Source organism: Cariama cristata, unplaced genomic scaffold (genome assembly GCF_000690535.1).
Source record: "Cariama cristata isolate BGI_N322 unplaced genomic scaffold, ASM69053v1 scaffold3191, whole genome shotgun sequence".
Lineage (NCBI taxonomy): Eukaryota > Metazoa > Chordata > Aves > Cariamiformes > Cariamidae > Cariama > Cariama cristata.
This window is the reverse complement of record NW_009597573.1, coordinates 97,335-113,210: the sequence shown is the minus strand read 5'-3', so window position 1 is coordinate 113,210 and position 15,876 is coordinate 97,335. Positions and strand designations below refer to the sequence as shown.

Sequence of the window (15,876 nt, the reverse complement as noted above, 5' to 3'; positions counted from 1 at the left end):
ACATGTCCTTTCTTATTTTTAAGTGGGGATTCCTGTATTTCAGCTTGTGCCCATTGTCTCTTGTTCTGTCACCAGATACCACTGAGAAGTCTGGCTCCAATCTGCTTTACTCTCCCCATCAGGTATTTATACACATGGTTGCATCCCGTCAGGTCCCATGGACTCGTGCATGTCCAGTTTGTTTAACCTGATGCCATTCACTGAGGATAAGCCTTCATCACTTCAGACTTTCTCTCACGCCTCAGGAGCCTGAGATTTCTGAAGCCAGGTCGTAGCCACAAAGACTGAGGCTGAGAAAGTATTGAAGACTTTGGCCTTTTACATCTCCAAACGGTCAGCGATACCAACCTTTACTGCCATTAGCCACATCTTCCCATTTCAGCCTTTTCTCCTAGAATATATCCTGGTGTGGGAGGGGTTCTCTTCTACTGTCCACTTAATTTTTAAATTCAGATCCCTCCTTGATACACAGCTTTAATTGTCAGGCTTGCAATAGTTGAAAATGAATAGAAAGTTGTTGTGCTATGACTAGATGATACTTCCATGTCCTCTGTCAGCAGGTCCACTGCCCCATAGAGCAATGGGCCCACGTAGTGAGGGCTTTGCTTTTGGTATACATGAGCCAACATAACTAATGTCAGAGAACAGGAATTGCTCCAATGCATTGATATCATCAAAGTGTCAGACAGTGAGCTTCTTTCATTATTTCTTGTTGGTACTTTCCAGACTGCAAGTTTTCTGGTGCAAGGATGCTTACATTACAGGTGTTTACATTCACTTCTGAACAGAATGGTTTCTCTGACTGTAGCCTCAATATACTAAACTACAGTTCAGCAACCCAATCAATAACATGATCATTTAGAGCTAATTTTATCAGTTACAGCACTTCCACCCATACACAAACATGTCAGGTCTGCTCTCTGAGGCCACTCTGATACAAAAGAATTTTTAGCAACCAAACATTAGTAATCTCTTTTTAAGGCAGTGATTACTCTGAGAAAGCCAGGCTCAGCCACAAGCACTGGTTAATATGTTTACCTTGTCCTTCACTTTTTATTCCATGCATGACCATTTAACTATTCAGGTAATAAGGAGGGAGAAGGAGGTTAACAGATGTCCTTACAAATCCATAGCAAGCTGGCAGGACATGATACATCAGACTGTTCTCCTATCTATTTGCAGTGTCTCAGGTATCACCTTACTTGGTTACAACAGTGGTTGCACCTACTATTGTCCAGCCTGATAGATTTAAGACAAATTTAGTTTTCAATACCCACAATTTACACCTAGTACTTTGGTCAAGCTTGTCCTCTTCCACAGTTAAGACAGTTAATCTCTGTGACAAAGCCACAGTAATCACTGGTTTAGTCTGTCTTTCTTATTCCTTACTTAAGCTGACAGAAGTGAAGGTTGTGGTCCAAACCATAAAAATCAAAGCCTGAATTCCTTGTGCTTTATTGTCATTGTAGCCCTGACAGATGAGAATCTACCAATACTGTTCAACACTTTATGAGGAAATTAGGCTGGTGAAAATGATCCCAGAGTTTAAAATTAAGACCTAAAGAAATCCCCCTGCTATTACCGGAGGTTTTGGGACATGACTAGCAGGGGTGCAGAAGGAGTTCAGACCTTTACAGATCTACAGTTCAGTTCTCTGTCTACCCTGGACCATAATTTAAGGCCTTTCTTTACAGTTTCTCAAAACCTAACAAAGAGAGATATGTTACAGGGAAATGGAAAACAAAACCAGTCACACATCCAGAGGGTTCAAAATTTCAGGATACAAGTCCATCCTAAGCAGTATCACAAGAAACCATTTTATCTATCTCGCCAAAGCAGCTAGGAGGTCCTAGTCCTGGATGAGAAACACACTGTGCTTGGTGTGTTTCTCACAGGGAACAAGAAGGCAGTACCAGCTCCAAAGGCAGGTATCATCCGTGTAACATGTCAACAGTTTTGATGGATGATGGAGTTCATTAAAGTAACTTGATAGGTGGTGATTTCCAATAAATTAGGCTGAAATTGTACAAGAATTTTTAACAATGGTTTGCTGGGGTTGCTATTTTATACTCACTGAACGGAATGTGCAGAAAAGAGTTTTAGTGACCTTTCTCTGGGGTTTAGTCATTTGAAACAAAGTAGGAAAGAAAGATCATGCTTTCATTGTATTTGAAATTAGAATTTCAAAATTGTTATGATTTCTGTGCTTTGATAAAGTAACAGTTCAATTAAACCAATAAAAATTCACATTATGGAAACTTGGTAACATCTTTGATTTTTTTCCCCAAGTGCTTTGCTAAAAGGTCTAAAATGCCAGTGAACAAGAAAACAATGTTGAAAAGTAGGATGTAAGTGGGATTTACATTCACATTCAAATAGTCCATAAAATCCTTAGCCTTAAACCACTTTCTGAAAAACAATAAACATATATAAGAAAAGATGCTGTGCCACTAAATTTAAACAAGTAAAAAAAATAACAGAAGTGCCAGATTACTATTCAACAGAATGTTTTACAGCAGCCAAAAGGACATTCAGGAGAAAGAGCAATACAGCAGACTTTTTAGACTTTTCACTGTGATGCTACCGAGAACTACACCTTTTCTGATCATCCACCAGAAACCTGAACCAATCTTCTTACCTTGGCATTGAATTTGGCAACAAAATCAAAGTGTTTCTTCAGGTCAGTAGCCAAAATTGCCTCAATGACGAGGAAGCGGAAATGCTTGAACTCCACATGGTCAAGGTTGACCAGGAAGTTGTACTCTGGCCTTGACATGAAAAGGTTCCAGGCAGCAGCAGCGTGGTGGTTCTCCAGGACAGAGCGGTCGTTGTACAGCACCGCCTGTGAAAGTAACACAGGCAGGTGAAAGCTGAGAAACCTCTTAGCAAAAGAAACACTGCAATGTAGAAATGAGAATGACGTAGGGATGATGCATGAGGGAAGTTCAGGTTCGGTTGATCTGTTTGGGTTTTCTTTTAAAGAACTTCTCGAGGCTTGAAGATGCGATTTTGGCAGGACTAATAGCAGACATCTGAATTGTTGTGATGGTGAAGATTTATTGGAAGATTCATTTGAAAAATCTGAGTCTTTCATGCTTAAGGGTCTTCAGTTCCTGACTGAACTGCATCATATGACAATAGATTATTCTGTTTCAGGCAACAAATTAATGACTAATATAAGTGTGTGCTTCTCTCTTTCTCAGAACTAACCTCAATTAACAGGGATTATTGTCTTTGGTGTTTGTACCTAGGAATTCTGTCCATATTGGATTGATTCCAAACACAGAAACAGGTGAAATTCAAGTTTGCAACCTGACAACACACACTGAGCCTGACATTTCTCAATGCTAAAATTCAAGATTGGTTAAATCTTTACTGAAACAAGATGCATAACTCCCCTAGTGATGGCAATTCCATTCAGAAACTAAAGAAAGATCTAGAAAATGAACTTTAGGGGACAACAATCGTCCAGGAAATCTCTCCACTTCAGCAGCATTTAGTGTCTTGACAATTCGGTTTATGGAAAGAAAAGCTTTCGGAAATATAGAATCATAGAATCGTTTAGTTTGGAAAGGGCCTTTAAGATCATTGAGTCCAGCCGCTAACCTAGCACTGCCAAGACCACCACTGAACCATGTCCCTAAGCACCATGTCTACACACCTTTTAAATACCTCCAGGGATGGGGGCTCTTCCACCTCACTGGGCAGCCTGTTCCAATGCTTGACAACCCTTTCAGTGAAGAAATTCTTCCTAATACCCAATATAAACCTCCCCTGGCACAACTTGAGGCCATTTCCTCTTGTCCTATCACTGGTTACTTGGGAGAAGAGACTGACCCCCACGTCACTACAACCTCCTTTCAGGTAGTTGTAGAGAGTGATAAGGTCTTGCCTCAGCCTCCTTTTCTCCAGACTAAACAACCCCAGCTCCCTCAGCCCCTCCCCATCAGACTTGTTCTCCAGACCCTTCACTAGCTTTGTTGCCATTCTCTGGACACACTCCAGAACCTCACTGTCTTTCTTTTACTGAGAGGCCCAAAACTGAACACAGTATTTGAGGTGCAGCCTCACCAGTGCTGAGTACAGGGGGACAATCACTGCCCTGGTCCTGCTGATCACGCTATTTCTGATACAGGCGAGGATGCTGTTGGCCGCCTTGGCCACCTGGGCACACTGCTGGCTCATGTTCAGCCGGCTGTCGACCAAGCAAACATGCTTCTATGTAAAATAGCTACAAGTTTTGTAACTTTTTACACAAATGTATACACATACATTCCAGGGGCTTTTCACTTCAATTATATTTTTCTCTCATCTAGAGATGAAAAAATTCAATCTTATCCTAAAGTATAGAATCTATTCTTTACCCCAGAGAACAGGTTGCTGAAGCAACTCGGCTTTATAGCCTGTCTTACCGAACTGCACAGTAAGCATTTGAGATAGGTATGTTCTGCCACCCAAGCCCAACTCCTGAGGGCAGATTTTTAATACAGCAGCACTTTATCATTACTGGAAGCTGATACGGCTTGTTGTGAAAAAAAAGAAAAAAACCACATGTCATATACAAGTTCTGCAAATTTCAGGTGATATCAGATTTAAAATGAACAAACAACAAACTAAAACCAAACCCCCCAAAAATAACAAGAAGAATTTTAATTTTTCCCATTAATTTATTTTCAGACTAGGGACAATACATTAAGGCTAATCATCTAACTTCCCTTGTTGATTTTTACAACCACAAAGCTATAGCACTCATTCTTTAACAATAGATTTAAGGATAGCATACGTCTTCTATCAATCTATTTACCTTGCCAGAGTATCAAAGTTCTTGATCACAGAAAGTCATTGCAAGGATGAGAAGTAGTACTATCAGTTTACAGATAGAAACTGATACACAGCAAGTTCAGGTGACCTGCTGTTGATGAGAGAGGAAGTCTGGATCCAAGTTGAGGAGTAACTCTAGAACTTCTGCATCCCTACCTGACTTTTCACCATTAAGCTATCTTTTTTTCTTTCCTTGTCCATAGAAATATTTTTTAGCACAGTATGCTGAAGCCAGGCAGGTCAGCTATGTAAAGTAAGGAAAGATCAGCTATGTAAAGTAAGGAAAGATGATCTCATAATTAAGCAAATAAACAGTGACTCAGAATTGCTGAATTCAACTCCCAGCATTGGCAGCAACTTCTGTGTAACCTTACGTAAGTCTCAATTCTTCATTTATAAACCAGATTATTTTACACACACACACACACACCCCCGCCCTGACAGATGCATACTGTAAAAAGACTGCAGCTGCTTATATTCTATAAGAACAACAGAAAATACGTAAAATACGTTACAGTCATGCACAGGTGTTTTTTACTTTATCTTAATCTTTCTGTGCCTTACTGGGTAGAAAAATTCTTCCTTTATTTCACAGTTACATATTCTCTATCAGTCAGCAGAGCATTAGCTTCTCCTTCACTGAGACGTTTTATCAGTAACTTTCTTAACAGCTCTACTAACTGAGAGTGGTGAGGGTATGTAAGAACACTCTTACTGGTAATCCCCAAGTGAAGTGATTATTTCTGTCACTTTGATAAGCTGTTTCAAAATATTTGGTAGATTTGTGCTTCATGGAAGCCACAGGCACCACTGGCAAGGAGAAGCTGTTACCAAAGACCCTCCAAACTTAACAGCAATGCTGCTTGAGATTTATTTACCTGAGGAGCACTTGTTGCTACCAAAAAGGCATTGGTCCTTCCTGGATGATCATAATCATGCATGGCTGCAGCTACATAAAGAGCCATCAATTCAAGGGCAGGGATGTTGCCAGCTAGGCATCCGTAGTTGTCATCTGTAGGCATGTATGTCTTCGAAAACACATAACCCATATGGCCGTGAGTAATTCCACTGTCAGAATCTGAGCAGAAATAAATACATTTAAAAAAAAAAAATCCTTACCACTTTTTCAGTAACTTACTGAAACAGATAGAAGCAACAAAGCAGGAAGAGAAGGGGCAAATTTACAATACATAACAGAAGAGTAAACACATCCTGACTTCAATGCTTTCTGATACCGTGCACATGATCCAGTGTAGTAAGTCACACAACTGGAAAGGAACAAATTCTGATCCCACCTGGGGATCTTCCAGCCATGCAGCAAAGCCTGTTCTCAAACTATATAAATTACTAGCAATAAGCCATAGATTCATGGCCACACTGGAGCTTTGTGGGTAATTTTTTTCTCTTTCCTCTAATTGCTTCACCATATAGACTAGTCTATGAGATGCTAACAGTCCTTCAAGCAACGGACTAGCATTTATTAATTCAATTATGGTGAATGTTTTCCAATCCAAAGGGCTAGACTTTGGATCTTTGCTGACAATCCTCTTAATAGCCTCTTTCTGAAGCAGCTTGAATATGCCTGTCAGAAGCAGATACTGAGTGAGATGCTTTGCTAATTTAATCTGCCTGAATGGATCTCACATACAGCTGAACAATGTCTTTCAAATAACAAACACCAAAAAGCCCCAAAACTCAACTCCTTTAATTCCAGCCATTTCACCTCACCTACAAAGCCTCCAATAACCATTGCTAATAAAATTTTCCAGGAATAAGAACATTTCCCACCCCACCAAAACATCCTGAAGAGTTTCACAAATGATATGTATGTGCCACACAGACATCACCAAAAAAAGCAGAAATGGTAGTGGTTTCTGCAGAATAAATTCCTTCTTTTCCAGTAACTCCCCCAGAACTCCCACAAAATCTAGACAGGTCCTCTAGTTGCTACAGCTGAACCTACAGAGGTTAATGTAAAGATGCAATAAGAACAGCTTCCTGTAAAGAGCAATCATAAAACAGCAAACTAGTTGCAAAATGGTAGTAAGTCTCTTTCTTTGGAGACAACGAGGAAAGGCAAAGGAACAGTTCACGACAGCCAAGTGGCGGCAAGTGCACAGCACTACTTGCATGCCCCAGCGGTTTTGCAATAGCAAAACAATGCAGGGTTTGAGGACTTAAAAGCCTATGCTGCTTCTGGAGCAGCGCTGAAAAACACTACTAATTCAGTTTTCCTAGGAAAAAAGCTATTGTAAAAATCAAATGGTAACAAATACCTGTTGTTATGGGTGACCACAAAGACTTGCATTCACACATCGTTAAATGTAAAGTATTAGGTTTGGGAGGATCAGCTCCATTCTCTTCAAAGTTACAAAAGCATACCTTAACACCTTCAACACCCAATGTGCTACTGTACTTAGAAGTCTATACAATAACAAGTACTGCACACAATCCTCAATTGTTGGCTTCCTTACAGCAAATTTCGTAATAAAAACTTGAAAAATACAACATATATACTTGTATATTTAAATATACCTGAATCGCTTGCTGAGCCATGATCATTAACCACAGTTGGGAGACCTGGTATGGGCTGAGTAGTAAGGTACCAAACGGCATGTAGAACATCAGTTGCATGGATTCGGTTGTGATCTGTGACACGAAGCAAATGACCCTGCTATTAAACATGAAGGATATTTCTGACAGAGGGAAATCAGCACCATCTAGTGGGTACTGCATGGCATTCAATCGAGCAGAGGCAAATCAAACATTAAGCATGAAAAACAGCTGTATTCTGTAAGTGCTCAGTTTTTCTTTTACTAAAGTTGAAGCACATTCAATGGTACACCTCACACCAGTCAAGAAAGAGAAAACAGCAGAGAAGCAGTGGGATCTGTAATGTTGGGAACTTTGCAAACAAAGCGTTAAACAAGGAGCCTGACCTGTGCTACCAGCTCTAATTCTTTACTCCAGTGCTTGCCTTTAGCTAGTTAAATGCCTTTGGGTAAATATGCACTGTTAACCTCTGGTTCAAATGAAATCAATGGGAAAATCTCATCCACTTCAGTAGCCAGATTTCACCTAGCTTCTAAATATAAGGCAGGTAACACCTGACTCTACTTGTGCAAATTTAGGTGCTGTGCTAGCAGCTGTACTGCAGGAAAAAAAAAAAAAAATCAAACTCAGGGTATGTGTACCTTGTACAGTTAAACAAGGTTCTTTCGGCAGTTTTCTGGCCAGAGATGAGTTCAGGCCCTTGATCCTGTAATTTGGCTTACTACAAGCTCTCTTTGCAGAAATGAGAGATAAAAGCCACTCCAAGGCTCATATCATCAAATCCTTCAAAGCCAGATAAACTATCCCACAATTGACACAAAGGAATCACACACTAGTTCAGCACAAACCATCATCTAAACATACACTAGCAAAAAACAACCATGATGCTGAAAAAGGGGTAACGCTTTGCTGCACCAGGACCAAAGCCTGCCTCTGGGGTTTAACCACTGAAGGACAAGCATTTCAGCTTGTGAGATTCAGGCTAATTTTGGGCAAAGCACAGGTGTCCTCTACAGTGGCTAGCTAAACACAAAGAAATCTGCTGATCTGAATGATAATCGGTGGCTACATTACTGCTGCTGCAGCTCTGGAAAGATGCATTTCAGAAGATAAAGCATAAAAATGCAGGAATCCAGTGCTGGCTTACCGCCTCCTATAAAACTTAAAGTAACTGGCTACATCTCTAGGTAATTAGTCATATTAGTTGGAGACATCTTGGTAATGCCAATCAGTCATGTGTCTCTCATTGGCAAACCAACTGCTGGAAGAGGCTTGACGGGAACAGGTGAAGAACTACGTTATGTTACGAAGATAATGGTCAAGAATCAGGATAACACCGGAGATGATATGTATCCTTCATCAGGAAAAATTACCAACAGACAAGTCCAGAAGCCCCCTCTAAGAAGTAATAAGTAAAGTTGACCTGATTCATTAGCAGTGAAAAAATCTCTGTACTGTGGGGGACTAGAAGGGACTAGCAGCAAGACGTGCAAGCAACTTGGTTTTATACCTGCTGCATCCTAAAGATAGGCAGTGTGCAGTTGACAGAGGAGTTCTCAGCACTGAAGTTGAACTTCACCCTAAGGCCACTCCTTTTATGGGAGAAGAGGAAGGAAAGAGAAGACCTGGGATGAAGAAAGCACCTTGGAGAGCCGTATTTGCCCTCTTGCCACTGCTAGAGGATGGATAATGCTTGCTTCTGCTGGGAACAGCCACCTGCCCCCTGCAGAGCAGCACTGCTGAGCCCACATTTCTAACCCGTACCATCAGTGGGGCAGCAGCCACCAGCCTGCATTTCCCTGGCTCTGGCAGAGGAGGGCTCACCATCTTGCTGACCCTACACTCCAGTGCTCCAGGCAACTGCCTACTTTGTCTATGCCTAAAATCAGCAGTATCCTCCCTGCTAAGGGCAAATGGGCGTAACACAGAAAGGTTTATTGTATTGACAATTTGCAATCACTTTTCTTACTCACTAAATGTGAGCATGATGCCATGCCACTTGGTCCTCTTATTTACCCCTTACTTTCCTCTCACTCTCCTTTGTCTTCCCTGTGACCTTCCCTTTAAATACTTGCTAGTCATTGCTAGCTGAAATTTTTAACAGCAAACCAGTGTGCAGCATAGGAATAGTTATTTTTGGAAAGAAGAAAGGAAAATAAGGAAGGACCTCCTCTCCCCTGCCTTCCTTGAAGTACTAAGAACATCTCTCCTGAGACACGAATCTCTTCACACAAAACCTAGAGAAAGGCTCTGCAGTAAAGGCTAGATTAGCCTCTTGTGAAACTTGTACTGATTTAATCCAACTGGACTAGTCACCATTAGTTTCATGTGAATGACGCATTTTTCAGTTCAGCAACCAGAAGAAAGCTATGGTTAAGTCCAAACAAGTTGTTTTGGTTTTTATCCCTTCACAGAAATGAAAACTGGAAGGTAAATTAATTTTGTATTAGACTAAATATTCCTGCTTTACTAAAATGAAACACACTTAAGAAAAATGAAGGAAATGAAGGGCTAGATTCACAAAAATTCCTGAGACTCTATGAATAGTTAAATGTTTTAAACAAAGAGGAATGGCTCCAGCAGGACAGACAGACTGTGGGACATCCACCTATAACCACCTCAGGCTATATTCTGCTGCTTCAAATGCCCGATCAGATTCAAACACAAAGAAAGATCTGAAATTTGGTCTCTCACTTTCCCAGAAGAGAGTCCAAACCACCTGGCTATGAGGCATTTTGAGGCACCTTTCCTTCAATCCCTCCCACTGTAGCTGTTCCAGTTGATATTTAATATTTTGAGAGAGAGACTATATTAAACCAATGCTTCAGACATTTTTCTGGGAGGTGGGAGAAAACAGTGTCATACATTCCTCAACACTGGGGTTATCTGCCAGCTAAAGGGGGTAATAACTCCCTCTTTCTTCCTGGAAAAAAAGAGTCCCTTGCAGTTGAAGCAGTTTGGTAAATTTGATTTGAATTAGTAAATACTTTGGGGATGACTGAAAACAGGCTTTTTAGTGAATAAATGATTCACACTGAAAAATACCAGCTGAGCTGAAGTTGCAGAACAACAGGATGCACTCATCTACTGGGTATATTTTTTCTGCTTTGCAAAGCTCATCTCCTTTGGTAACATAGCACTGCTACTGTGTAAAAATCCAAATTGCTTATGAGGGGGAAATATTTCAGTAAACTCCAATTGAGGCACTGGGGTACACTTGCATCATCAGGAAACAGTTCTTTGTACTACCAGTAGCTTTATATGGTTTCAGGCTTGCACAGAATTTGCCACGAATTATTATGAAACAACATGAAACATTAAATGCAATGAAAAAAAGATGAGAGACTGTGGTTCAGCACCAGCCTCTGACTACAGAGCCATCCATTTGGTCATGATGTAGCAGAAGAAAAAAAAAGTAGCTGTTATAATGAGAGAAGAAAGGCTTCAATAATAAAGTGTGTGGAAAATACCCAGAACTTTAAGAAAGCATCATTATCTGCTGAGAAGTTTTACTTACAAGGTATCTCTCGGTATCCACATTCCAAGGCATGAAAGTAGTTCATAAATTCCCTCACTGGTATTTTAAAGGTTTCAAACAGCCCCATGTCTTCAAAAAGCCTGTATGATACCTGAAAAAAACAAACCAACCATGCTGCTAAATAGACCAGAAAAACCCTAAAAATTAGATATAAAAATTATTCTGTGGAATTACCCCCTGAAAACCTCCTTTTCTAGTGGTATTTTCTCAAGTACATCTGATCCAGCTATAGCTGCAACTATTTGCATTTCCATAGGGATATGGCTACATAGCCAAACAGACAAGCTATTAGTACCAAACAGTCGTCCTCATTCCTTCATTACACACTTCCAGATGTTCTTCTCTTCCTTTCAGGCACACAGATCCCCCAAATTTTTCAGGCACCTCAGAAACATACACATGTAAAGGAAGATATCCAGAGGTCTTTAGTGTCCTGGGAAAAACTTCCCCACAAACTTCTCTAACAAGCAACCATGAGTCAAATCAATTCCCAGAAAGAGGGGGAACAAGCGAAGGAATGACAAAAGGACAGAACCATTTGGATCCTATGCATTATCTCCTTTACCTCTCCCCCATTTTGGTAGTGAAATGGCAAAAGTGACTTCAACAGGATTTCAGAGGCAGCAAGTGGCTTAGGAAGCAGAGCTCCTCCAAGTGTTCCTGCACTGAAAGATGACTGTAGACATCCAGGGGAGGAAATATTGGAAGGGAGAATGTGATGGGATGTGTGAGGGGATGTTCAGGAGAGACGAGCGCTCAGAAATGTAGACAGCAGCTGCCACAAATGGACACTTTTGAAGACAAGTTTGAACTTGACAAAGAGAACAATCGGACATAGTAAAATTACTGCCTGACCTTTTCACTTCTTTCACAAATTGGACCCTAAAGCTTTTCAGTTTATTTTTTTATTTACTGCTGTTAGCTAAATTCTGTCCTTTTGATGCCATCTGTCTGGTAATGATCTGCCTAGAGCAAAGAAATTTGAAGAACATTTGGAATGATGCGTGCTATACCGATAAGAAATTGTTACAAATTATGTTTTGTGTTTTACACCTGAATATAAACCAAAAAGCTATCCACACACATTTCTTTCTGTATATTGTGTACATAAATCAGGACCTGTGAGCCGCACCTAAAGTTTAATGAACATAAACTTCAAATGTCCTGCCACTGTGGATTTTCACAGTAAGAATAACGAAAAAGGATATGAATTTGCAGCATTAATGATCTTCCCTGTCTGCCCTCCTAGTCATTCCCTACCATGAAAAATCTGCATGTGAACTAACTCTGGCAAAGCATTGTAACAGGCAGAGATGATGCAGAGACGATGCAGAGACAAGTTGAGTGTGGTGTCTGACACCATCTGGGATGCCCCTCTAATGACACGTCTGACAGTCGGAGTTCTGCTGGTGGCCCCGGCTCTTACTTCTGTTCCTAGTGTCAGTGACAGTGCCACTAACAATGCAGTCAGGCAAATCACTAGGTAATTTCTCTTTGTGGCCATGGCTGTTGGCCATAAAGTAAAAAGTTCTTTATAGCAAAGGAGCTAAGGAACTACTGAATTACAGTGCTCTGGAAGATACAAGCTTAGAATAAAAGGTAGGGCCTGTAGAAGGCAAAACTTTACTCTCTGAAAACCCCATTGGATCCTCTGGTACTGAGGTAGAGTGAAGAGATTGACCTTATGCATAATTTGGATTAGAAACTGCATAGAATTATGTTTATCTATCTGGAATCACGACTGAAATAAATCAGCCAGGATCCAAACTTTCACTTACAGAGAAATGAGGTATTTTACACTCTAGTCTTAGATCACCGAATGGTACGCTACATATTTCCAGCAAAATATCTCTGTAAAAGAAGAGGATGCATAAAGAAATATTATTCTGCAGGACCAAACCTTACTGGTCTACACTACCAATATTGGACTCAAATGAGGATTGTCATAAAAGCATGTTTTCACTCCCTTGGATTTTGGGGTGTGGGAAATTCCACCGCAGTTGAAAAGAAGCTAAGCTGACTGTGATGGATATGAATGATAGCTCTTCCCCATGTAAAATGGCATTATTCTCTATGGTAATTAGAAAGCATAAACAGCCAAGCAAGTAATTTGGTCATTTTTGTAATGTTTTCTTTCTTTCTCTCTTTCTTAGCAAATGGGGAGGAGGAAGGAGTAAGGGCAGGTCAGAAAGATGAAAAAAGGGCATTGATGTCTTCCAGAGAGTCAACTAACTAAATTCTTTAATTAAAAAAAAAACCCACCCAACTGTGCAGTTTTGTTTACTCATTGCTCTGGATTAACCACTTTTAAGCGCTTCTGTCTTTTAAAATCGTTCCTTCCCAAACAGCATGCTGCTTCATGAGCTCCCTGGGAGTTAGAATCCCATGGACTGAGCATGGTGCCCTTGCAGCTGCAGTGCGGTCCCCGCTGCCAGTGATAAGCCCGGGGAAACTCTGACAGCTGCCAGGCGCTTGGCAGTGGCTGCTTCGCACTGCCTCTTGCCTCCAACTTCCATTTTCTGCTCATCTCTGTAATGATTGCTAAGGCTTGAATGAATCATTTATAACTCAGATACTTCTGGCGATGCCGCCTGAAGAAGGACAGTCACTTCTCCTGAATGCTTCCTAATGGAAGCTGTTCTGGAAATGGGGATTGTTACTCACATGTAGCTCCTCTCCAGGGTGTTGCAGGCACACATAAATCGCTCTCATTGGAGGACATGTGCAAAGTTTAGGTTAGCAGTTCCCTACTCATTTGCAGGCAACTCTCCTGCACTCTTTGTTTCTCTTGTATTTGCTTTCTTCAAATGTGTGTTTCTTTTAAGTTGTTAGCACCTAGTCTCCAGTTTTGACAAACACAACTCCTCATGAGGGCCACTGTGACGATCCCAGGAATATCTCATCCCCCAAGGACTGATTTCCCTCACTCCTTCATATAACGGCTGCAGTTTCTCTCTGTAGAAGCCGTGCGTGATGATGAGATGACCAGACATTCCTCTTGGCACCACCCAGGGACCAACTCACAGGCACTGCAATGATGCCACCCCGCCTCAACACTGCTTATGTACTGACAGCATAGGAGCACCACCAGCATTTCTCCTCTCTATGGGCCCAGTCATAAAAGCTAGAGAGAGACCTTAACTTTAGTCTATTCTTTTTCATTTTATTTGCTTTCCAAGGCAAATGAGTTTCTCTTCCACAGGTTTTACTTTTATAGGAGCTGTACAAAGAGTGTTAAGTGTGACTGAAGACATTATCTAACTTTATGGTCTGTTGTAAAGTATCAACTCAGTTGTAGAGCTCTGTTGTTCCTTTCTGAAATGAGACTGGTACGTAAATTCCTTTCTAACACCTATCATGCATATTTCTTAGTGCCACATTTAGAGTGCTTGCCACTGTACTTTGCACAGATGCTTTTATGGCCACTGACTGGTTTGGGGCCTTTTTATATGTCTAAATCAATTTACCATTCCAAAAAGAAGAAAGAGACATCTCAAGCAGCTTTAAAGATGCTAAGCCAGCATTTGCTTTCTAAACTGATTGCTTCCCTAGAGGCACGTGTCAACTTTGCTTTGTTCCATCTCATAAATTTAAACTAGCAAGGCAAACATAGTTAATTCAGCTTGTTAATTTACTTATTTTTAGTGGATGAGTCCATTTAATGGCAAAATACAGAGAATAAATCATCATAGCTTTTGTTTTCCTTTGTTTATAGTATCACAGGATTAAAAAATTGTACAAGAAAAAGACAATACTTGTGGCTGGAGAAAGAGATATATTTATTTTAGTCCTCTTATTTCTGAAAATCATTTTGTTAGGAACATCTGAGTAGGTGGGGGAAAGAAGTAAAGGATCTATATTTTATGAACAAAGTTGAACTTGCTACTTTCTGCTCTTAGGGAGTGGGAATTATTACAAACAGCTGTTACAGAAAACGTTGAATTTTGATCACAAATATTATTTATTAAAGCTTCTCTATTTCATTTCACAGGCCTCATTTTGTGGCACTGCAAAACAGATAACATGCTTAGAATCTGTGCAAAAGACAGATGTTGGTAAACAGAGTGTGGAGCTTTACTGCAAACCGACGGAGGCTCAGGGGAATTGTCCTGAGAGGTACAGAACTCCATGCAACTTGGTAAAGTGCTTCAAACCTATAGAGGTACCCACGTTAAAACAGAACAAATTTTGGCTCATCCAAACTCTTGGTTATGTCATTTAAAAAAGTTCTGGTTTTCCTTATGTTTCATTTATCATTCTATTATCATTCTATGCTATTAGAAAACATCATGACCAATATGATCTAGAAGAACATTTTAATCACATGCTCACTGTCTAGTGCAAAAGTGTCTCAGTGCTCACCACCAAATTTATATCAATATTCACATCCAGCCATAGTTTGCTTATTTCTCTAAAATTAACCTAGAGAGCTGGCAGGCTGGTTAAACATAGATGTTACTTGCCAAGCTAGAGAACAATAAAAGGCAGACCACAGAATAAATTTGAATTCATGCTGTGGTTTTCCTGGTTGACCACTGGATAATTGAATCTAGCTGAATAATAGTTAACTACCAAGGGACCAAGATTTGACAGGGCATTCTCAGTAGCTTGTTGCACTGAGATCTGCCTGACATATTAACCTCTGTGTTTGTCGGGGGTGTTAATTGTTCCACATTATACCAATTAACATAATCTCTTCTTTCCAGCACTCATCACTACATAATGCCTTGCAAAGCGATACTAGTTCAGTCAGATTCTCTTGGGTTTTTTTCCCCTTCCATGCCTAAATAATGATAATTACTTGCCTTTCCTGTTTAATAAACCTTAATACTTCCATAAGAAAAAATGGCTAATTTGTCAGTGTGCCAGGAAAAGGGGCATAACAGAGAAGAAAGTTCAGCCAAGAAGGTGATTATGGAAGTGACATTGATCGTGCTGGGTAGAGACAGGCTGTGTCAGTACCT

General features: G+C 40.4%; 1 protein-coding gene across 1 annotated transcript in view; it reads right to left on the bottom strand.

The window, feature by feature from the left end:
• Positions 1-15,876, bottom strand: part of PDE3A (phosphodiesterase 3A, cGMP-inhibited) — a 94,736-nt gene that overhangs the window by 10,239 nt on the left and 68,621 nt on the right. Inside the window, exons 10-13 of the mRNA XM_009708943.1 lie at positions 10,892-11,003; positions 7,357-7,470; positions 5,700-5,899; positions 2,639-2,842 (exon numbers count right to left, since the gene is read on the bottom strand). Of these exons, the coding sequence (XP_009707245.1) occupies positions 2,639-2,842; positions 5,700-5,899; positions 7,357-7,470; positions 10,892-11,003 (630 nt within the window). The remainder of the gene's footprint in view (positions 1-2,638; positions 2,843-5,699; positions 5,900-7,356; positions 7,471-10,891; positions 11,004-15,876) is intronic.